Here is a 24,471-nt window from a genome sequence, read left to right as displayed (position 1 = left end):
ATGAGCCCCATTCCTGGTATATTGGTGGCAGCTACTAATGTGAGTTGAGCCCTGATAAGCCAGGCTGCCTTAGAGCTTTCCTCAGAGATCTAACTAAATCCATGCTGAGCCTTGCTTCTCATCAGGGAGTGCTGGTGGCTGACCCTCTGATGAATGAGCTCCATGGCTCTTTGGCTCTGGCCTTCGAAGGACAATGCCTTAGAGCAAAGAGGAATTGGCAATGGTGGAGCCATGGGCACTTCCGTTACATGGCGGGGGAGCTATCTGAGTGGCAAGGGTGACCTTCCCCGAGACCTGCCTTATGTGTAGGGGACCTCTTATACCCCCAACCCCTTCTCCAGCAGCAAAATATTAAAAAAAAAAAAAAAAGGAAGAAAAAGAAAGAAAAGCTACCTTCTTCCTCCATCCTGTTGCGTGGGAAATCAGGATGCAGGGAGGCAAGTGCTGGCCTGGCTTGGGAGTGAGCGATGGGCTCTGGAGCCAGGTCATCAATCAGGCAGGGGCTCTGCTCCCTGAGCCAGCACTGACTCCACAGAGACACCTCAGGCGCCACTGCTGGAGCAGGCGGGAGGGGGCCTGGGAGCCAGGGAGGAGGGGGTGGACATGGGGCAGCCCTGGGGATGAGAGCAAATGCTGCGCTGCGGTCCCCAGGCGGGGCTTGTGGCCTGAGCATGCTGCTCTGTGATACAGGGCCTCTCTGGGGCTCCAATTCCCCATCTGTGAAATGGGCTCATCTTACAGTGAGGACAAGTGGAGATCAGAGGACTAAAAACCACATAATGCTTAAAAGAGTAGGTTCTGGAGCCAGACTGCCCAGGCCCGTATCCCTACTCTGCTCTGTAAGACACATGACCTTGGATGCACCTGATTGAACTTCTCAGGGCCTCAGTTTGTCATCTATAAAATGGGTAATAATAGTACCTCAGAGGGTTTTTGTAGGGATTAAATGAGTTAATACATGGAAAGCAATTGAAAGGCGCCTGGCATATTGTAGACACTTTATTATAAGCATTAGTATAATATTATTATCCTCTGAGGAGTAGTTGAAGAAACTGGGAGTTTTCTCCATCCTCAAACCCTCAAGGCCAGGTAGAGAGTGGGTCATAATGAGCTTATTGAGTGAATGAAGGGCCATCAAGAGCAGATGTTTCTGTGGGTCCCAGAGGGCAGAGCCCAGGCTGTAAGAAGCAGATTTAGGGAGACAGATTCTGGCTGAATGGGAGGAGGAAGAGCTGGACAATGGCAGGGAGTGCGCATCCCACCCCCAGAAGCGTACAAAGGCCTACGGCCATTTGAGCACCAGGGCAAGGTACTCAGACCTCCCGGGGGAGAGCAGGGTTGGAGTGGAAGGTCTCAAAGGCCTGCACAGTCCAGAGTTGCCAAGCCTGTGAACAAGTCCTAGAAGATGGATTTTTGCTTTTTTATTGGATGTCTGTCCCCTTCCCCTAGGGGTCACTGAGTTTGCTGTTTTGGCTTCTGGCTCCTGGGCTGGCCAGTGGGTGAGGAGGCTGTTAGACTCAGGAAGGAAAGAGCTTTAAAGTCACCACACCTGGGTTCACATCCTGACTCTGTTCCTTACAGGTGTGATCTTGGGAAAGCCCCTTTCCCTCTCTGAGCCTCTGTTTTTCCACTTGTAAAAATGGGCATAACATCTCATGCAGAGGAAAACACGAGGATTAGAGGAAACGGTAAGTGTAAAGGGCCTGGTACAGACTTGAAGAAGCACAGTGTAGTGTTTAAGAGCACAGATTCAAATCTGGATTGAATACAACTAGCTGTGCAGCCATAGACAAGTCACTTAACCTCTCTGTGCCTCATGGTCTCATTTGTAAAATGGGAACAACACCATCAGCGTTTTCCCAGGTTGGTCCAGGGTCTCTGGAGAGACCTAATCCCTGGAGTGGAGTGGGGTGGGGGTATTTGGCCCCTCAGTGGCCTCCCTGACTCCACTGCCCTGGGGCCTCCCCGACCCCTCCTGGGGCAGCCATACCTTCTGCACTACGATGATGGCCTCCTGAGTGTCGCTGTCTGTGGTGACCTTGAACACATGGCCGCCGCTGCCACTCTCCTCCCTGAGGTGGTAAGTCATGTCTGTGTTCTCACCCACGTCCGAGTCCTCGGCCTTCACTCGTCCCACGGCCGTGCCGATGGGAGCCGACTCCTGAATGCTGAACTGGTACATTTCTGTAGGGGACACAGCTGTGAGCAGGGATGGAGGGGCAGTCCCTCCCGCAGCTTCCACCAGTGCTAGGGGAGAGGAGGTGGGTGGGTCTCAGATGGACTCCTTGGAGGGCAGTGTTTTAAAGGACCTCCTGCCTTGCCAGCATGAGTGCTGGGGGAGGTGTGTCCTCTGCAGAAATGAGGAACACAGTGCAAAGAAGAGGGCTGTAATTCTGATCCTGACTCTATTCCCTGACTGATTTGGGGAAATGCCTGCAGTTCCTTGGGGCTCAGTTTCCCTACCTGCCCATTGAGGGGACAGAAGAGCACAGTGATCAAGGGTAAAACTCTGAAGCCAGTCCTGGCTGTGTAATCCTGAGCCTTGGTTTTCCTCATCTGTAGAATGGGAATAATAACAGTGCCTTCTTAACAGCATTGTTAATATCACAATTATCTCAGACGATGATGCATATAAGTTGCTTAGCAGAGGGCTAGCACCTGATAGCTACCCAATTAATGGAACCAATTATATTAAAATGCTGGGGCTTCATGCTGATTTTTGGTTGCTGTTGATGTTAATAATATTGATGCCTTTATTTCCACATATTTATTGAGCATCTATGATGTCCTAGATGCAGCTGTAGGCACTGGGGTTATAGCAACAAGCAAAACAGACCAAAATCCCAGGGTTCACAATGCTTTCCTCTTAATGGAAGGAAAAAGACACTAAACGATCACATCAGTAAAACATGCAGTATGTCAGATGGTACTTTGGAGAAAAATAAAGCTGGGAAGGGGAATGGGGAGTTCTGATGAAGGTGTGTGTGGAGTCATAAATAGGGTGATCAAGGAAGGTCTCACTGAAAAGATGACATTTCTGCAAAAGTCTGAGGGAGGTGAGGGAGTGAGTCAAGCAGATATTTGGGAAAGCATTCCAGATAGAGGGAACAGCACATGCAAAGGCCCTGAGGTGGGTGCAATGCCTGGCATGTTTGAAGATGGGCAAGATGGCCATTGTGGCCAGAGGCGGAGAGCAGAGGGGAAACCAGAAGGAATGAGGCCCAGGTGGGACACCAACAACTTCCTACTCTCCTCCCAGAGCCGAGATGAAGGTGAGAGTGATTTGCTAAGTGATGGGCCAGCCCAGGTGAAGCAGGGGCTGTGGAGATGGGGATAAGTCTTCTGGGACCCCCACAGGTCTAGATACCCTGGTGTGGAGTGACTGCCTCTGATTCTTTCTCACACAGCGGTGGGGGGCGGCTCTTGCTAAAACACAAGCTGACTCCTCCACTCCCATGTGTTAATCCTTGCCATAGCTCCTCGCTGCCCTGGGGATGGAGTTGTACAAGCCCCCTTGGCCTGCCCTGCAAGCTGCTTGTTTTGTAGCCCCTGCTGACTTCTGTAGCCCCCTGCCCCAAGCCCCCCAGCCCAGCTTGAGCTTCAGCCTGGCTGAAGTTCTTGTAATTCCTTAAATATGACTTGCTCTGTTCCACCTCTAGACATTCCCTCTCTTTATTTTCCTCTCTGCCTTCACCTCCCTGATTCCCACTCTTCCCTCGTCTCACTGAATATTACCTTCAACAGAAAAGCTTCCAGATCTCCAGGCTCTGCTCCTGTGTGTCTGGGGACCGCAGACTTATCCCATTGTAAGGATTACTGCATGTCCCTATCATTTTCTGTTTATTCTCTTTCTCTGTCTATCTCTCTCTCTCTCCCCTTCCCTTCCTCCCTCCAGGATGTGAGCTCCTGCAAGGCAGGGACCACATCTCTTATTCATCAGGCATTCACAGTGCCTGGCAGAACACCAGGCTGTCACATAAATGAAATGTGTGAGTGACTAGTGAATGAATGAATGAAAAGGGGCATGAGTTACTAGTGTACACTCACCAGATTAACATGAATGAAAGAATCTGACAATAACAAGTCAGTGAGGATATAGCACAGTGGACATGTGCATTTCTTTGTGTGTGTGTGGGGGGGGGGGGGGGCAAGTTGGCTGTATTTAGTAAAGCCGAAGAATTTATCCCACAACCCAGCTATTCCGCCCCTCTGTATCCTAGAAAAATGCATGCAGAATGACACTAAGAGACATGCAACAATGTTCAAAGCAGTATCCTCCACGATAGCCTCAAACTGGAAACAACCCAAATGGCCATTGACAGGAGAGTAGATAAAGCATGGAATACTCTACAGCAGTGAAAAGGAATACATTCTAGCTACAAGCAGCAACATGTGATTTCACAAATGTAATTCTGAGAGACAAGAAAGCAAGATAGAAATCATTTATATGGTATGATTCCATTTAAATAAGGTTAAAAAACAAATGAAATTAAACTATAATGTTAGGTGATAATTACATGGGTGAATCAACCCTAAGGACATGAAGAAGAGGTGGTATATATAAATGGGATACTACTCAGCCATAAAACAGGAGGAAGTTTTGCCATTTGCAGTGACATGGATGCACTTGGAGGGCCTTATGCTATGTGAAATAAGTCAGATGGAGAAAGACACATACTTATGATATCACTTATGTATGGAATCTAAAAAATATAATAAGCTAGTGAATATAGCACAAAAGAAGCAGACTCGCAGATATAGAGAACAAACTAGTGGTTACCGGTGGGGAGAGAGGAGGGGGAGGGGCAATATAGGGGGAGGGCAGTAAGAGGTACAAATTATTGGGTTTAAAATAAGCTACAAGGATATATCATCCAACATGGGGAGTAGAGCAAATATTTTATAACTATAAATGGAGTATAACCTTTAAAATTTGTGAATCACTATACTGTACACCTGTAATTTATATAATATACATCAACTATACTTCAACACGAAAATAAAAAATAAATAACAGCAAGGAGGTAATCATCACAAAAGCAGGTAGAGTGGTTAACTCTGGAGGAAGGGTTAGGGGGAGAAGTTACAATCAAGAAAGGGCATGTGGGCATAAAAAGAATGAAATGATGCCATTTGTAGCAACATGGATGGACCTAGAGATGATCATACTAAGTGAAGTAAGTCAGACAGAGAAAGACAAGTATCATATGGTATCATTTATATCTGGAATCTAAAATATGATACAAATGAACCCATTTACAAAACAGAAACAGACTCACAGACATAGAAAACAAAGTTATGGTTACCAAAGGTAAAAGTGCGGGCGGGGAGGGATAAATTAGGAGTTTGGAATTGGCAGATACAAACTACTACATACAAAAGAGATAAACAAGGTCCTACTGTACAGCACAGGGAACTATATTCAATATTTTGTAATAACCTACAATGGAAAAGTATATGGAAAAGAATATATATGTATAACGGAATCACTTTGCTATACATCTGAAACTAACACAACATTGTAAATCAACTATACTTCAATTTTTTTTTTTAAAAAAAGGGGCATGTGGGGACTTCTGGGGTCGTGGTGGGTGGTTCCAGAAGTGTTTGCTTTATAATTATTTGTTAAGCTGGACACTGATGTTTTATGTCCTTCTGCATGTGTGCTGTATTTCACAATAAAGAAATAATGAACACATGAATGAATAAACAAGAGTCTTCTGGGGGTCCTAGTTTCTCTTCTCTGCTCTGCTCCCCCAACCTAGCTCAGGGCTGTCACAGAGCCTCGCACAGTTGGGCAGAGACTGGGTGCCCCCCACTCTCCACCACCTAGTGCTTCCAAGCTTCCCCATCAGTGAGTGGGGTTGGGCCGGGGCAGTGGGCAGGGGGCCGGCCATACCAGGCTCCCCAGTGAGTGGAGCTGCCTGGCGGGCTCTGCCCACCCCACTCTGTGTCTGGGCTGAGGCGCTGGGCTGCGATGCGCTCTCAGCTAAGGGATTGGATTCCCTTATCTCTCGGGGGTCAGTCCCCTGTGGCAGGGCCTAATGTGAGAGCAGCAGACCTCAAGTAATGACTCGCCCGATAGGAATCAGCCCAGCTCCCCACAGCATTTAGTCTCTGCCAGCCTCGCCGGCTTCCCTGGCTGCGCGGCTCTCAGTTCTCGACAGAACCTGGGATGGAGGGGCTGGTGGGTGGGTGGCTGGGGAGGTGGGGGACTGGGCACAGCCACCAGGGGCTTGGCGGGGAGCAGAGAGTGGAAAGGCCTCCTAATTCAGAAGCACAGAATCTTGCTCTCCAGGCTCAGAGGAGAAGGGAAAGACCTGTCACTCCAGACCCCAGCTTCTCCGTGCACAGTTGTAGGTGTCCCTCAGCCTGGGCATGGCTGTAGCCTCTGGCTGTAAACCTGTGATATCGCTGTATCAGCTCCCCGCCCAACACCCACACCAGGATCCCTTTGCAAGCTTGGGTCAGTAGCGGGTCACACGCAATAAGCAGGACAGGGAGGGGCCGGTGGACAGATGGGGGCTCATTCTCGGCAGGAGGCAAGGTGAGGGGTGGGAAGGTAACCGCGTTACTTGGATATATGAAAAATCAGACGACTCTGGGGCCGCCCTCTGCAAGAAGTATGGTTGGAGTGGGGCAGAGGTAAGTGGGTGACTTGGGTAGACAGACGGACCACTGGGGGAGTCCCTCTTTTGGTGGGAAGCCCACAGGGCAGCTTGGGGTCTGAGGACAACTTGGAGAGATGATCAGACAGACACACAGATACACCTCCTTCCTCTGGGAAGTCCTCACTCACTCTGCGGGAACCGGGGCGGGTTGTCATTGACGTCAGTGACCACGATGGTGACGGTAGTGGAGCCCGAGAGGCCGCCCAGCTGGCCCGCCATGTCTGTGGCCTGGATCACCACCTCATAGCGCTCCTGGCTTTCGCGGTCAAGGTCGGGAACGGCCGTCCGGATCACGCCTGTGGGAAAGGGAGGGTGAGGCCAGGGATGCCCCCAACCAGCTGCCAGCTGATACGGAGACCAGTCCCAGGAAGGGGCTGGGCTCATTCAAGTTTAGGAGGGGAACGGCTGACACAGCAGACAAAGATATGGCCACCGTGCCAGCCACCACCACACACATGTACATTCATACACACGCACGCTTATACAGATAACTCACTCATACTCAATACTATACACACACACTCAATACTACACACGCTCACACACACAATATTCTTTCATGCATACACATACAGCTATCAGATTTGTACACACACATTTTTAAACACATACCCCTCCCCCCACATATACATACACACACTCACACACATTTATACCCAGACACACTAACACAAACTCGCTTTCACACACACTCTCATACATGCTCCCACACTTTCAAACACACATTCACACACACCCATATTCACGTGCAACACAAAAGCAATGGGATATGGACTATTTGGTTTACTGAAAAGAGGTGTAGGGACTAGAACCAGCCACTGTGTGATCTCCAGGGGTGACCGATCCTACTTTGGGAGCCTCGGTTTCCCCCTGGGAGGGTGAAACCTGACCCTCTTTGCCAGGGCCCTCCTGTGCCTGACTTGTCTGTATGGGCAGCACTCAGTCCAGAGCCAGGCCTGGAGCAGCAGCCTGGTGAGTGTGCAACAAAGTGAACTGGACTCACACTCACATGCATCCACACTCACTATGGAGTCACACTCACCTGCACATGAACATTGATGTGTCTCACACATGTACTACAGGTCACACACACATGCACACTCATAGCTAAGAATACACACTCTTATTCTCACACATACTCCTCCATGATTAAGTCACCCCAGCCCCCTCCCCCTAGGCCTGGCCCTAGATTCTCTGTCCAGGCACCGGCTGGCCAATCGCTGATCAGACAATCCTTCAAGCTGTTTGTGGAAGCAGCGGGAGGGGCAGCATGAAGGGGGTGACTGCAAGACTGATTCTGCAAAGGGAAAGGCTCGGCTCCTTGTCTCCCTGCCAGTGGGAGCCCGGGGGGAGGGGGGAGTTGATGAGGCATTCAGAGTCTCTCCCACCAGCCACTCCAACCTGCCAAGCACCAGGTGGTGACAGGTGGTGCCCAGGGCCTGAGCGCCAGGTGGAGTCATGCACCAGCAGCCCCAAGATGCGCCCCATAAAACCCAATCTCTGACTCCTGATGTCCCCAAATGGCCCCTAGACACCAGTAAAGGCAATGGAATGGGAGGAGAGGCTGTAGAGTGTGTGTGTGTGTGTGTGTGTGTGTGTGTGTGTGTGTGTGTGTGAAGCTGGGGGAGCCCAGGGTGGGGCACCTAGGGGGTGGCCCTGCTTTTGTGGGATCACATGGAGGTATGGAATATGCAGTCTGTCTAATCAGGGGTCATACAGACCCCCTGTCAGTGGCCTTTGAGACTTCTCAGTAAGCTCCTTCCTGACCCCTCCTTGGCCAAGACTCCTCCTTTCCAAGGGCAGGCGAATCTTGGAAGCAGATGAACTTGGGATAAATCCCAGATCTGCCATTTGTTGACTATGTGATCCTGAGCAAATCCCTTCACCTCTCTGAACCTTGGCTTACTTATCTGTAAAATGGGACAACCACAACACCTTCCTAAAGAACAGGATTTCTCCCAACTTGGCACCACTGACATTTTGGGCAGGATAATTCTACCCAGTAGATGTCAGTAGCAGCACCTTCCCCCTACCCCAACTCTGGTTCCAGACATTGTCAAATGGTCCCTGAGGGAAAAATTGGTTGAGAACCACTGGTGGAGAGTTTCATCTCATGAGAACTACACATGACAATAACAATAATGGACATTGATGTGCATTTACTCTGCACCTGGCACTGTTCTAAGCACCTTCAGTGAATTGTTTCATTTGATCTTCTTGACATATCTATGAGGAAGGTGCTGTGACAGTACCCATTTTACAGGTGAGGAGATGGAGGCACAGACAGCTTAAGTAATAGCCCAAGGTCACACACGTAGAAAGCACACAGTCAGGATGCCAGCAGGCACTCTGGGGTCAGAGTCCTTGCTCTGAACTGCTCTGCTGGACCACTGTAAGGATGGAGTGTCCCTGCCTAGATCGCTGGGTGTCCCCTGTCCCACCCACTATGAGGTACAAGGGGAGAGCCCAGGCCTCTGAAAGAGTGATACTACTTATGTGGCCCTGTCTCAGGTCCCGGGATATCCTCCTTGCTCGTCTTAGTCCTCATCAGGCAAACCACGTTCCAATTATGCAGCAGGCCCTCCTTGACCCATCCTCCAGGAGCTGCACTCGACACTGGGATTGGGAGGAGGATGCCCTCCTGGGGATGAGGGCAGACTCAAGGCCTCAGCTTGTCTCTTCGCTGATTTGCAGCCCCGAACCTCAGGGGCTGTACTGGGAAGGTGGGCCTGTTGTGTCCTCTACCCTGGGGGTTTGGAAGGAGGGAAAGCAGAAAGGGAAGAGAGAGGAGAGGAAGAAGGATGAAGGTGGCAGAGAGGGAAGAAGAGAGAGAGAAGAAAGAGAGGAACATAGTGAGAGTCAGACGGGAAAGAGTCAGAGAGAACCTTGTACCTAGAGACAGAGAGGAAGGGAAAGGAGGGGAGGAGAGGGGAAGGGAGGGGGAGGGAAACCTACAGAGACAGAAAGAAGGACAGAGGACAGCAGTGAAGCCAGAGAGAAATACACACACCTGGGAGGAGGCACTTGGAGAGAGATCCACCAGGAGAGAAACAGAAAGGAAGGAAGGAAGGAAGGGAGGAAGGAAGGGAGGGAGGGAGGGCAGACAGAGAGGCAGAGTGAACAGACCTTCTCAGGGATGCTAGAGAGGCAGAAGGACAGGAAGGGGTGGAGACAGATAGTGGGAGGGAGGAAAGGAGAGCGCAGACAGGCAGGTTGATAGGGGAGTGATCACCGGGTCAGAGACAGGGGCTCCCTGCATGAGCCAGGCAGAAAGGCAGCAGGGGAGCAGGCCAGTGGAGCACTTACTATGTGCTCAGCTTTGCACACATCATTTACATCTAGGATCTCACTGGTGCAGAGGCTGGTGATGGAATCAGGGCCACTGTGCATCTATGAGCTTGTGGACCAAAAGCTCAGTGACCCTGGTTCTGAGTGGGGCTTGGAGCAGGGGTCTGGCTAAGGTCCACCCCTGTGGGTGAGGAGCCACACTCGTGTGGCTGGCCTCCTTACTATCCCTGCCACTTCCAGCTCCCGAGGATCTGGGGACACTAAAGTCTTTTCATTTGGAAACTGGCCAGGAAGCTTTGTTGTGTGTGTGCTGAGGTGCCATCTTTGGGCAACTAGGAGGTGGGTATCCAGAGGTCACGTGGCCTCAGGCCCCTGCTCCCAGGGTCGCAACCAGTGATAGGTTGCTATGGTGATACCTCCTGATGAACTATATCCCTGCTGGGATCCACGCTCTTGAGTCATGCCTCATACGCTGACTCTGGCCTTGACCATGCGACTTGCTTAGGCCAATGGGACATCAGCAAGTGGGACAAAAGCAGAGGCCTGATAAGCCCGTGTGCTGGGACTTGTCCTCTTAGAATCCTGAGGCCACTGTGTTGTGAGGAAGCCCAAGATGAAAAGCCACCTGGTGGGCCCAGCCGTCCTAGCTGAACTGCCAGCTGACTGTTGCCATGTGAGTGACCCCAGCCAAAGAACTGCCCAGCCAATCCCCAGAATTGTGACAAGTAGTGAATTGTTGCTGTTTTGAGCCACCATGTTTTGGGGCGGTTTGTTATACAGCAGTAGATGGTTAATAGAGGAATCGAGTTCCCCAGCTCATTCCTCTTCTGGACTCAATCGTGCAGCCGCATTTAACTGGAGGGTCAGCTGGCTGGAAGGTCCCAGATGGCCTCACGTACATGCCTGGCTGTTGGTCCTGGCTGTCAGCCAGACCTTCTCTGATCCTCCAGAGAGCTGGGCTGGCTTCCTTATATGGTGGTCTCAGGACCATGTTCCCAGAGAGGAGTGAAAGTTGCAAGGTCTCTTAAGGCCCAATCTAGGAATTTGCAGATTGTCACTTCGGCTACATTCTACTGATCAAAGCAAGCCATGAGGTGGCCTGGATTCAAAGGGTAGGGAAATAGAGCCTCTCCCCCACTTGATAGGAGGAGTGGCACAGCCATTTTACTGAGAGATCAGTTAGAGGACGGGAGGAATTGATGGCATATTTTGCTGTCTACTCTGTCCCACTCCCACTCTACTTTGTGATGCTGGGGGAAGCGTCCCAGAGGCTGGTGCCCAATTCCCAAATCAGCCTGTGAAGTTGTTCTTAAACCATCTGGTTCTGAAAACTCATTCACTGACTCATTTATTAGACTCTTCCTGAGGGCCTGCTATGTGCCAGGTTTCATAGACTCAGATTTTTGGAGTCAGATGGATATGGGTTCAAGTCTTCTTTCCACCGCTGACATGTTATCTGACTCTGGGCAAGTTCTTAACTCTCTCTGAGCCTCAGTTTCCTATTCTGTAAAATGAGAACCAGTTAGAAGGGCTGTTAAGAGGGTTAAATGAGACAAAGCTTCTAGAAGCTGGTCCCACATTTTGAAGATACGTTGAGGGTACCCCCTCCTCAAGCCCTGGGCTGAGTACCTTACATAAAGAAGTTCCATGAGGGCAGAGACCCATGTTGGCCTGGTTCATCATCTTATCTATAGGGCCTGGCACATAGTAGGTGTTCAAGAAACATTTTGACCTACTCCCTTAAACTCTCTGCCCACCCTCTCGCAGCCTGAGTGTAGCTGTCTATTTGTTTCTGGCTTCTCTGTTGGAACAAAAGCCCCATGAAGGCAGAAACCAGATCGAGTCCATCAACCTGACCCCAGGATCTGGCACTTACAAAGGTTCACTTCATTCCTTCCCAGTTAAGAATTTGCAGCCGGAAAATTGAAGTCTCTGGGAGAGGCTTTCTATTCTTGCCGAGGTGGTGGTGGGCGGGGGCTGGTAATTAGAACCTGGCCTCGCTCCCCACAGCCTTGTCCTCACCCATCACCCCCGGTTCCTGCTGTTGTCCTCCCTGCCCCTGCTGTCCCCTCCAAATTCTGCAGAAGGGGCCCCGGGGCCCAAGGGATGCCTCATTAGCCCGCAAATGCCACCCCTATTTTCCCTGTGGGGGGCTTGCTGGCAGGTCTGGCCTTTAAAAACATACAAGTTAATTCTTCCTCTGGCACAGGCCTCGTGGCGCCCCGCCTCCTCCCTTCCCTCACACCTTCCTCTCAGGCCCCGTTCCGGCTCTGCTCCCTGCTATCTGCACAGCGAGAACAGACTGTACCTCGCAGCAGCTGCTAAATATAGACCCGCATCAGCGGAATATTCCTGGCTGGGGAAATGGAACTGGGGCTGGAAATGGCACCAGGGTGGCTCCTACCATGCAGCTGAAGGCAAGGGGAGGACAAATCAAGTCCTTCCTGGGCAGTGTCAGCAAAGACCCTTTCTGACTGAGACAGCCATAGGACCCTAGAACAAGGACCCTATCTGTGTTTTATCACTTGCCTTGCCTGGTGCCCACTTTCTGGCTTCTTGGTAACCGTTCCTGCCCTCCCAGGCTTCACGGCCTCCCACTTGCCACCCTCCTCCTGACTCTCTGCACTGGGGGATGTTCCTTCCAGAATCTGGCCATCCTCCTCACTCTTGGAGTCTGATGCTTTATCTGCCCACCCCTGCCACCTCCCAGCCTCAGTCTTGGCCCTTCCCTCGTTTCTGTGTTCTATCTTCCCCTCCCCACCTTAAAGCTGGTCAACTCTAAGGGTCTCACCTTGGGTTGGATGGATGAAGTCACCACCACCACCATCATCATCCCCTTGGTTCACGTTTATGTACCAAGTATGGCACTGAGCACGTCACACACTCGTTGTTCCCCAGCCTGCATGTTCTTTCCTAGAGAGAGTGGCCCACATCCTCACTTTGTTCAGGACTCAGCTTCCATGTCACCTCCCCAGAAAGGCCTGTCCTGATTTCTTCCTCTTAGTCTATTCTCTTACCCTGTTTATATGCCTTCCAAGCACTCACTGCTGCTCAACATTATGTGCTTACTTTCCATATTTCCTACTTGAATAAAAGCTCCATGGGGGCAGGGTCTTGGATTTGCTTGCTGCTTCATTCCTAGAGCCTAGAGCAGAGCCGGCCACATACAGGCACTCAGTAAAGAGTTGTTGAGTGAAGGAATGAACTCTCCCATTGGATTCTCACGTCATGCGAGATGAGTATTATTATCTCTCTCGTGCACATGGGGAAACGAAAGCTTAAAGAGCCCCAGCCGTTCTTGGAGCTCCAGGCCCATATTTCAAATGGCCTATTCTAGATGTTTCTTTCCTCTTCTCTCATTTTTAAGAAGCCGATATCATTAAAGCTCTGTATCAGATCTCGGAGCACATTCAGTAATTCCTCTGCCTCTAGACAGTTTTCTTAATCCACATTCCTCCTTCTGTTTCTGTAGGTGGTACCCCTTCCCATCCCAGGCCCCAAAGTTAAGAATCCCCAGATTTTTCCCTCAGCCTAGTCCCGTACATTCATCCAGGTCCCCCCAGGTTTGCCCTTTGCAGGATCTCACTGCCATCCCTCATTCCCCCTCCTCAGCATCTCAACTAACCCTCCCTACCAATCCTATAGCATCTCTGGCTCCCTAACTAGATGAAGTAGGTTCAGGAGTCTGGGTGGGTGCTGAGAATGGGTGAAGGTTTTGGTTTTTGCCTTCGGGACTCTCTACTGGGCACCCCAGAATGCTGGGTCTCCCTGAATTCAGTTCCTGCCTCTGAGCCATGCTATATGGCAGCAGCCCGAGGGATCTTGTTAAAATGAAAACCCAAGCATGTCACTTCTCAGTTTAAAAGTCATCAATGAACCCACAGTGTTCGTGAGGGGGAGGGGGAACAGGCTCTCTTGCATGTGGCTCTCGGGAGTGTAATCTGGTATATTTTGGCATTATCTATCCAGATTCCAAACGCACCTGCTCTTTGACCCAGCTTTTCTACTTCCTGAAAATTATCCTGCAGATACACCCGCACAATCACAAAATGATATATGTATGAGGTTATTCACTGTAGCATTGTTCGTTGTAGCAAAAGATTGGAAACAGCGTAAGTGTCCATCAATAGGGGACTGGTGAAATAAATTTGAGTATATCCACAACAGCTGTTAAATAAAGGAATGAGGAAACTCTTTATGTACTGATATGGAATAATCTGCAAGATATATTGTTAAGTGAAAAAGGCAAGCAGTGTGTATAGTGTGTGTTTATAGCTACCATTAGTGTAAAAAAAAATAAAACAAATACATGTACCTATTTCCTTGTACATACATAGAATAGCTCTGGAAAGATACACAAGAAAATTACACTGGTTGCCTTGGGGATACAGACTGGGTGGCTGGAGGACAAAAAAGGGGTGAAGAATTTCCACTAAATACAAATTTGGACTTTTTGAATTTTGAAGCGTGAAATATATCGTCTATTTAACAAAAACTTAATTTTTTCAAGTGAATGAGTTCAAGGTCTCAGGATATATACACTAGATTACTGGGGAGGAGGGTGGGAATCCCTTCCTTCCTTTCTTCCTTTTTAAAAACATTCCTTTAATGTGTGAATGTGTTCCAAAATGTATTAGTTTTGCAAGGAGGAAAGAATAATGCAGATATTATGTGTAAGAGAATGCAATTATAGACTGGAATCCTCAATCCCTCCCCCTGAACAAAACAAACACACAAACAAAAACCCCAAGCCCAAATTCATCAAACACCCTCCCACCCCATTGCCCTTAGAATAAAATACGAGCTCTTCATTCTGCCTCACACGCGGCACAGTCAGGCCCCTGTCAGCCTCTCCACAGCTCCTCTCAACAAGCCTCTTCCCCAGTCCTGAGTTGCTTACAATTCCCCTCATGCCTCAGGCTGTTCTCTTCCTCTCGGCTTTGCCTGCACCATGCCCTCTGCCTGGAATGCCCTCCTCTGAATCTCAGTCTGGCCAATACCTTCTTATCCTTTGGAGATTGCTGCTACCGCCTCCGAGAAACTTGCATCCTAATTACCCATGCAGATGCCTGTCCCCCTGCCCCCACTGGATTGTGAGCCCCCTGATGGCACTGGATAAACATTCTGTCTGATGTCTCATCCCCCGCCTCCTCCTGTCCCAGGGACACAGAGAGTACTGCCCTTGGCTTCGGCAGCTGCTCCCAGCTGCAGGACCTTGAGTGAACCACTTCACCTCTCTGAGCCTCAGCCTCCTCCTTCTGTCCTCCCAGCCTCTCTCACCAGGTCCCTCAGAGATGTACTCAGGTTCCAGGTTCAGAGCGAGTAAAGTGGGGGACGGTGGGTGGAGGTGCTGCACTATTGCTTACTTGTGGTAGGGGAGGGCAAGTAAGCCAGGAAGCCATCCTTCCCTAAGGGGCTCGGTTTCTGTCTTCTCATCAGTTCTTTAACAGCTGCCACATGAACAGAGCTTTCATAACTGCTGAAAAGGTGCCCTTCACCAGCCAACATTGCGTTCTGCGCCCCCAGCCATGGGCCCCCAAGCTACCCTTATGACCATGACCGATCCCATATGGGCTGTGGACACGCCTTCCTCAGTTTAGCTCCAAGTGCAAGAAGGGCCACTGAGTTCAGATCTCCAAAGTCTTTTCAGAGGACCCATAGTAGCTGCCCCTGCCTTTTTGTTTTTGCGCCAGTCTTACAGGCATCCCCCGCCCCCATCCTTTTCTTTTCCCCCCTCAGTTCTTCTCTCTTTCTGCCTGGCTTCCCCTTCCTCTCTGAGACCCAGGGTCTCAAGGAGCGGGCAATTTGCTTCGGTGTGCCCTGTCCCAGCCTCAGCGCTGTTTGGTTGGAAGGCCGAGAGTAGATTTTGGCCCGCCCAATCTGACCCCGCCCCTTGTGCCACTCCTCTGGTCCCGCCCCCGCTCCACCCCTTTGGCCTGGTCCCACCCCTCACCGGTCTTGGGGTCCACGGTGAAGTGGTGCTCGCCATCCAGCACGCTGTACACCAGCCGAGCGCTGCTGCCGTAAGTGGGGTCATCCGCATCCGAGGCCATCACCTGCATCACCGACGTGCCTGGGCCCGGGGGACCAAGCGAGACATAGGTCAGCTGGGGCCACTGTGCCCGTCCTCCCTGCCTCTCCCCACCCCCAGAGAAGCTGGGAGAGGAGACCTAAGCGGCAGGTTATTGAAGCCAGTCCCCTCACAGTCCCCGGGCCCACATTAAGCCCCAACCCACTTCCTGATCTGGGGCCTTCCTAATGGCACAAGCACTACCATGGAGTCATCTGGATTCAAATCTCCCTTTGGCGGTTCCCAACTGTAGGACACTGGCAAGGGAAGGCAGCCTCTCTGAATATCAGTTTCCTCTTCAGCAAAATGGGGTACTCCTAGTCCTTGGTTCATGACAGAACACATTTTAAACTCCCAGTGCAGAACAGGCTCAGAGCAGCCTCTCAATAAGTGATGGAAATGGTGATTTTCACCAGTTAAGGTCATCACAGAGTTAGAGATAGGAAAGGAAACCAGGCATCTTCCTCCCAAAGCAGGGGTCTTTCTAGCCCCTCCGGATTTCTCAAGGGAATTCTGCCTTCTCCCTCCTCATCCCCATATCCCCCTATCCTCGCCATGGAGAGGTGTGAGGGGGGACATCCCAGAAGGACAGCCAAGTTCATTGGGGTTCAGGGGGCAGTGTCTCCTGGCCCCTAGGCAGAAGAATAGCAGCATCCAGCTTTCGCTTTGGGAAGTAGTTGTCTGTGGGCCCTGGTGCCCTCCTCGCCCCTCCCCTGGGTACAGACAGTCCCCGCCCCCCGACACACACTTCTCCTTATGCTCTGCACGTAGGCTGCTGGGGAGAGTATAAATTGGATAAAAGTCCATCAAACAGTGGCAATTAAGTTATTGATTTTCGACGCTGCCTCATTAAACTGGGAGCTTCTCTCGGCCTGTCCCAGAGATGGCTCTAATTTGACATCATGTTCAATTTGACGAAAGCAGGGCTTGGGACGTGAGGCTGGACAGGTGGGGGTGATGGGAGGGGTGGGGGAGGGGTTAGATGAAGGGGAAGGCAAAGCAGTGTGGTCCATCCAAACCTTTCTAGATGGAAAAGCTAAGGTGGAAGACCCAGGAGGGAGTCTTGGGGGCTCAGGATATAACCCAAGGGGGATGAGACTCAGACCTCAGCTTCAAGGAGATGCCCTCTTCTAGGTACCCTGCTGGTGAGGGGGTGGAACCCAGGTCCCCTGAAGTTCTGGGTGGGGCCCTCCCGGTGGGCTGGGCTCTCTGGGCCAGCAGGGTGGCATGCTGGGGTGGGGGGTGAGGCCAGTTCACTGCCTGGCTAATGAGTGAGGCACTGGAAGTGCTACTGCAGCAGTTCTCTAAGCCCAGCCGCCGCCTGCCTCTCCCGCCTCCAGCCTGGGGCCCTCGATCATTCCAGACAGACACATGTATTTATTTTTCACTCTTTTGCATTTCTCATTTCCCTCTCCATGTCCCCCTCCTCCCAGCCTGCTAAGCCGGCCCTGCAATGCGCCTCTTTCTTTGGTGGCTCCAGCTCCACATCAACCATGTCAGAGTTGCCTGGAGAAGCTGGGGAAGAGGTTTGGGCAAGGCCCCTTCCTCTTGATGTTTGGTAACCCAGGAATCTCCTATTTAGGGCGAGGGCAGGATCCTAGGTGCCTCCCAGTATACAGAAAGAAGAGAAAGAAATAAACTCTATTGAGCACCCACTACATGCCTGGCTTCACCAGCCACTTAAACCCATCATCTCTAATTCTCATAGCATCTCTGAGAGGCAGAGTGGGCCCCTCTACATCACAGGTGAGGAAAAAGGTCAAACAGGGGAAATGACTTGACTGAGGGCACAGAGTGAGGAAGCAGTGAGACTTGAACTCAGGACCCTTTAAGGATAAAGTTTGCTGGGAGCCAGTGTCAGCACAGGCACAGTGGCTCTGGATGGTGGCTTGTGTACTGAATCACAATCAGGGATGACTCTGCCACTTATTAGCAGTTTGACCTTGGGCATGTCATGAACCCCATTTTTGCCTCAATTTCCTCATTTGTGCAATGAGGCTGATAGTACCACCAAACTCTTGGGATTGGTTTCAGGATTCAAGTAGATTTCTGTATTCAGCACCGAGGACAGTGCCTATCCCATGCTAAGAACTCGATAAATACAGGTTGTCCTCTCAGGAGGCACTGCATGCCTGTATACAACGGAACAATCGTGCCTCCTGCAAAGACAAACTGAAATGAGAGAAGATACATAAAGCATTAGGCTCATGGTGAGTGCTCAACAGAGACTGTTGTACTGTTATGAGAGAGGGTCTCCCTGTCACTCTCCCCTGCATGTTCCCCCCACCCCAGGCAAGGCACAATGCCAGGCTGAGTGACTCCCCAGGGACATGGCTGAGCTAGCTCTCTCTTTCTTTCTCTCTCTCTCCCTGGCTGCATCCCAGGGACTCCCGCGGGGATGATGGAATCATTTCCCCAATCTGGGATTCTTTATTGCAGCCATTACACTTAATGCCAACACATGGGGATAGTGAAGGGTCAGTGATTCACCACTGGTTCCCCAGGCCTCACACCCCCTCCTACCTTCTTCACAAGTCAGGAGCTCCCCAGAACTGGCAGAAAAAAGGATGCCAGGCTTGTGGCTGCTGTAGGACCACCTTGTGCCATGCCCTCAGGTTCAGCAGTTTGCATTTTACATTGCATCATCATGTACACTCTCTCCTTCAGTCCTCACACCAATTCTATGATGCAGTGGCATGCTGGCAAATGTTTAACCATTGGCTCTGGGGAATGGAGGAGTGGGGAGGAATGCCCTGCTTTGTAGTGTTTGCTGATTTCCACGATGTAAATACTCTCACCATGGCCAATTTCAATCTACCAATGTGATATCAAGTCGCTCATGAAACTCCTAAAAATCAATATTTGGCTCTCATGAGCTGATACAAGCCAACTCCAGTACAATCCTGCATCACTTTTATTTTACAGATGAGGAAACTGCTATGCAGAGTGAAGGGTGAAAATGTAAATTAATAATAAGTAATAACAATATCCATTATTATATATTTTATTCAATGATAATGATAGATTTGATTAAATAAGTACTTTGTGCTAAGTACTATAATAAGCCCTTTATGTATATTATCTCATGGAATTTATACAATAAAGCCTTGAGGTAAGCTCTATTAAGATTCCACTTTGCAGGTGAGGGAATAGGGGCTGAGTGAAGTTTAGTAATAACCCCTCTTGTCTCCATTTCATCATTTGTGAAATGAGGGTAATATTACTACCAAACTCAGGATCGTTGTGAAAACTCAAATAGATATCTGTGTTCAGCACCAAGGACAGTGCCTGGCTAAATTCATCTGGCAAGGAACTAGGAGAGGCAGTATTCATACCCAGTCTATCCGATGTCAAAACACATGCGTACCGTGCGTTATAAAGTATTTGGGGGTCAACAGGGGTATAAGTAGACAGACAAGTGAAGAAGGAAGGAGTCAAAGAAAGGAAAGGAAGGGAATAGCAAGGAACTGGATTCAAAGTTCTCCCTCCCTGGAAGGTGGTTCAAGCCCAGATTTGCAGAAGCAGGGCTGGGATTGGCTAGGATGTGCTTTTCGCTGTCCATGGTACTGCCACCCATCCCTTCTGCTACGTGGGGCTAATGGACTAATTCCAGGCTGTCATAGGAAGGGTTGCCCAAAGGATTCTTGGGTAAATAGGATCTCAGAGCCCAGGGCTCCATGTGGAATGTTGAAAACGGAGAGGCAGGTCCCTGGAGAGCACAGAAATCAGTGGTTCTCAACCTTGCTGCACATTAGAATCTCTTAGGAGCTTTAAAATAAAATGATGCTGAGCCCCATCCCAGACCAATTCAGCAGGGCTCTCCTGGGGCAGAACACAGGCAAGGGTATTCTTAAAAGCTCCTGCAGTGATTCTAAAGTACGTTCCAGATTGAGAACTGATGCCCTAGACCCAAACTCTGATTGAACTGATGAAGAAAATGAGTCACAGAGAGGCTCAACGACTTTCCCAAGGTTACATCATTAGTTAGTGGTAGGGAAAGATTCAAGCCCATGTCTATGTAGCCAGCATGTCATACTTGTGGACTCATTGTGCCTGTACTGAGACTGACACCCAGAAGGAAGCAAGAAGGATGACACATGGCACCAAATCAGTATGAGAAGTCAGACACTCCTGTAAGGAGATGCCTCTCACAACTTCATGGAGGCTGGGTGGACTTTGGCATCAGGGACACTTGGGCTCAAATACCACCACTTCACTCTGTGCCCTTGACCAAGTCTTTTCACCTGTTTGATCTGTTTCCTCACCTGTAATTTAGAAGGATACACTCTGCCTCTCAGAAATGCTATGTGGATTAGAGATGATGGATTTAAGTGGCCAGTGAAGCCAGGCATGTAGTAGGGGCTCAGTAAAAGTTTATTTCTTTCTCCTCTCTCTGTATGGTCAGAAGATCTCTGCGGCTGTGTCCTTGGTTCTGAGTAGGAGGCCCTTGGGCACCAGTATCAGGAGGGAAGGGGCTTGCCCACCCCTCACCTCTGATTTACCTGGTTGGTTCTGACATGTTTTGTCATGGAGCCAGAATTGGAATCCATGCTCTGACTTCCAAGCCAGAATTCTTTCTCCTTATGTCCCTTAACCCTTGCTATCTGTAAGACCTACCTGAGGCCCAAACTTGGGCTCCAGAACCCTCAGCTGCTTAGGGTGGAGGTGGTGCCATGTACAGTGCAGCTCAGAGATTAAAGACAAATTCTCACTCCAGCCCTGTCCATGGCTCTCTGTGTGGCTGTGGGAAAACTACCCAACCTGACTGGGCCTCAGTTCCCCTCCGTAAAATGGAGATAACACTTTTATCTTTCTTGCCTGCCTGGGTGAGGGAGACCCCTTTATGAGATGAAAAAGATGAAACTCTTTGGAAAAGAACAGAGTCCTCAACTGAGGTGACCATGTGTCATTATTATGAAGATGTTTGTAATTATTATCATCCTGCCTCTTCCTTACCTCCCTTGGCTGCCCAGCTGGGCTTGGGGAAACCCTCAGCTCACATTTAGCTTCTCAAACATTTATGAAAAATGAGTCCCACCCCCTGCTGCTGCTAGAACTGCGTGGAATGCTTTCTATTAAAAATTAAAAACCACTTGTCGAGTCCTTGGGAACGCTCAGATTACACAGGAAACAAGCCCCTTCTCAAACTCCTCCCTCACCACCCTCCTCCCAACTCCCTCTTTGATCATAACTTACAGTGCCAGCTGACTGGGCTGGCCTCAACCCCACTTCCGGCCGCCCAGCCAGGGCAGCCTAATGTAGATGAATGATACACAGGAGATGCAGGGAAGTGGCTGCACGGGAAGGGGAGGTCGGAGGATAGAGGGGGAGGAGGCAGGCCCAGAGACAAGGGACAGAGAAGGTGGCATAGAGAGATGGGGCCAGAAAGTGGGTCAGAGACAGAGATACAGAGAGATGGACAGAGAGAAAGTGGAGAAACAGAGGTACCCAGACACATCGGGAGAAATTAAGACTGAGAGACGAGGGTCAGAGAGGCAGAGATAGAGACACGGAGAGAGAGTGGGACTGAGACAGTGTGACAGAAAGAGGTAGAATTACAGAGATGAAGTCAGAAAGGAGGGTTATATACAAACAGAGACAGACAGAGATACATAGGAAGCAAAAGGAGAGTGAGAGAGAGCAGGAGGGGGGCAGGGAGAAGAAAGGGGAATTGGCCTGATAGGGTTAGGCACCCCCATGTCAAAAACACTTCTCCAGAGTCTCCAGTGAACCCCTGAACAGCCTCCCCTCACTCTTTCCATCCTCATGGATCTCAGCTGCGGACTCACCTAAGCAGGCAACACTTGTGTGTGTGTGTGTGTGTGTGTGTGTGTGTGAGTGTGTATCTCATCTGTTCCCCCGAGAGAGAGGACTCTCCTACTATCCTAAACTGAGTCCCATACATTCTTCTGTCCTCTCCACACATAAACGGGGCCCTTTATTAAGTAGTCTGGTCACCTTGTTTGCTGGGACAGCAACATTCTAAGTGCCTGCAGTAGCATCCCTCTGCCAGTTGCAGAAAGCAAATATCTTTGGCTTACAATTCAGTTCCATACAGTCACTCAACATCTACAGAGCACCCACTATGTGCTAGATCTTTGAGGGCAGGATGGGGGATTTGTCATCCTTGTACCCACTGCCATGTGGGCATAGAGCCTGGCAGAGAGAGGGTGCTCATGTTGGTTGAATGATTTGTTGATGGAAAAGACAAAGAAAGATATGGGTATTCCTCCCTGTCCAGATGATCTGGGCCACGTGGCCAACTCCTGAGGACCAGGGCTTCTGCTCCCCTCTGCCACCTCTCCACCAGAAACCTCCTGTCCCGTTTCCCCCGATCCTAGGTGGTGAGAGTCAGTGCCGTTGCTAGGCAAGGAGATATTGCACATATAGATCTTCCTGGACTTTAATTAAAAACATCTTTAGAAGTTGCCTCTGCAGAGGCCAGCGATTGATTCCTGGTGTGGGCCTGAGGGCTGGTGAGCCACACTCTCTCTGACTGCAGATGGGACAGTTGGAGGCTCCCAGCCTGCTGCTGCCCTCCCCAAACGAGACCCTTGGGGGACACACTGACTCCTGCCTCCTTCCTTTCCTCTCTGCCATCGACCCCCCAAGCACTGGACTTAGGAATCAGATTGTGTGCCCTCCCAATTTTATTTCCCTTCACCTCTTGAGTCTCAGTTTCCTCAGCTGGAAAATGGAGGTGTCAACACTTAAGAGAGTTCCTGGGAGGATGAAATGAGATTAGGGATGTGAAAGTGCTTTACTCGCTGTGAAGTTCTGTGCACACGAAAGAAATGGTTGTAATTGTTTTCCATGCATAGTGAGGCAAATAGCTTGGGTTCTGATTCCAGGTTCTGAGTCTGGTTCCGGCTCCAGTTCTTACTGTGGAATCTCAGGCAAGTTACTTCATCTCTCTCTGCCTTTATCTCCTCGTTGGTAAAATGAGGACAGTTATACCTGCCCTGCTTATCCCCTAGGATTGTGAGAATAAAGGGAAATAGCTTCGTGAAAGCAGTGTTGGCTGATAGCTATTATTCAGTGAATGTCCCAAGAAGTGCAGACTGTACTACAAAAGCGTCTTTTCCCATCTATTAAAGATGCTGCTCACAGAGGGACCGGGATTCACAGGAGAGCGGCTGTGGCAGGGCCCCTGCCCATTTCCACAGTCTGTTGAGCCTCAATCCCACGGTCCAGCAAGGCCAAGCCTATGGCCTATGTGCCACCACATTCTCCTTCCTCTGCTCCCAGCAGACATCAGATTAGACACCTAATCGATTGTGGCATTCTTCTCTACTGAGCCTGAATGAGACCTCAGACTCCTTCTCAACACCGCCCTATCGTCACTACCAACTGATCAGAGTTGGCACCAGAGATGAAACTGATCTGCTACCACTCTGAAACTGTCTCTTTCTTATTTTTGCATCCCTACATACCTAGCAAAGTGCCATGTACATAGTAGGAAGTATTACATATTTACTGAATTAAAGCAAGTGCTTATTTTTCTATCCCCTTGGGGGCTATTTATTTAAAGTGCTAATAAACATTGGCTTAGTTGGGTGACTCATCTTTGCAGTCCCTCCAGAGCCAAGTACACTGGAGGCCTTGAATATAATGGTTGCTAATAAACATTTGTGGATTTAATTCAATTACTTATCTTTACATCCCCTGAAGTGCCCAGAATAAAGCAGTAGGCTAATAGATGTGTGTTGGATTGAACTTCTCATTTCTGTATCCTCAACAGTGCCAAGTATTTTGTCTTATACCTAGTTGGCACTAATAAGTAGGTGGAGTTGAACTGGGCATGAGAACCCCATAAAATTCTCTTGCTGTCCGGCTGACGGAAGGGGTCTGACCCCTTGACATCAAGAGATTATCTAGTCCAGTTCTTCTCTGCCAAAACTCAATCCATTGCTGATTTCGCCCAGCCTCAAGCTTTAAATTCTCTCTCTCTGCCTATGACTTCCAAAGTTGTAACTCTAGCCCTGATCTTGTTCCTGACCTCCAGACTCAGGGATCCAACTGTCCCCTTGACAATTGCACTTGGATTTCTAGTAGATGTCTCAATCTTAACATGTCCAATCATGAATTCTTAATTTTGTGCTGCAAACTTGCTCTTCCTGGAGCATTCCCCATCTCAGCAATAGCAGCTCCATCCATTCAGTTGCTTGAGTCAGAAAATTTAGCATCATCTTTGTCTTCTCCCTCCCTCCCCACATCCAATCCTTTGCAAACCCTGTTGGTTCTACCTTCAATGTACACTCAGAATCCCGTATCTTCTCACCACCCACTGATCCAAGTCACCATCACCTCTTGCCCTGATGATTGCAGTTGCCTCCTGAGTAATCTCCCTACTTCCAACTTACCCTCTACAGTCCATTTTCAACACGGCAGCCAACAAACAATCTTTTTAAAATGTACATTGGATCATGTCACTCCTCTGCT

At 49.9% G+C, this 24,471-nt stretch overlaps 1 protein-coding gene across 1 annotated transcript in view; it reads right to left on the bottom strand.

Annotated features, from left to right (window-relative positions):
• CDH22 (cadherin 22) overlaps positions 1 to 24,471 on the bottom strand; it is a 69,285-nt gene that overhangs the window by 30,580 nt on the left and 14,234 nt on the right. Inside the window, exons 3-5 of the mRNA XM_031433703.2 lie at positions 15,913 to 16,032; positions 6,800 to 6,967; positions 1,991 to 2,184 (exon numbers count right to left, since the gene is read on the bottom strand). Of these exons, the coding sequence (XP_031289563.2) occupies positions 1,991 to 2,184; positions 6,800 to 6,967; positions 15,913 to 16,032 (482 nt within the window). The remainder of the gene's footprint in view (positions 1 to 1,990; positions 2,185 to 6,799; positions 6,968 to 15,912; positions 16,033 to 24,471) is intronic.

The sequence above is a fragment of the Camelus dromedarius genome, chromosome 18, assembly GCF_036321535.1.
Source record: "Camelus dromedarius isolate mCamDro1 chromosome 18, mCamDro1.pat, whole genome shotgun sequence".
Taxonomy (NCBI): Eukaryota; Metazoa; Chordata; class Mammalia; order Artiodactyla; family Camelidae; genus Camelus; species Camelus dromedarius.
The sequence above is the reverse complement of the archived record's forward strand: the minus strand, read 5'-3'. Positions and strand labels throughout refer to the sequence as shown.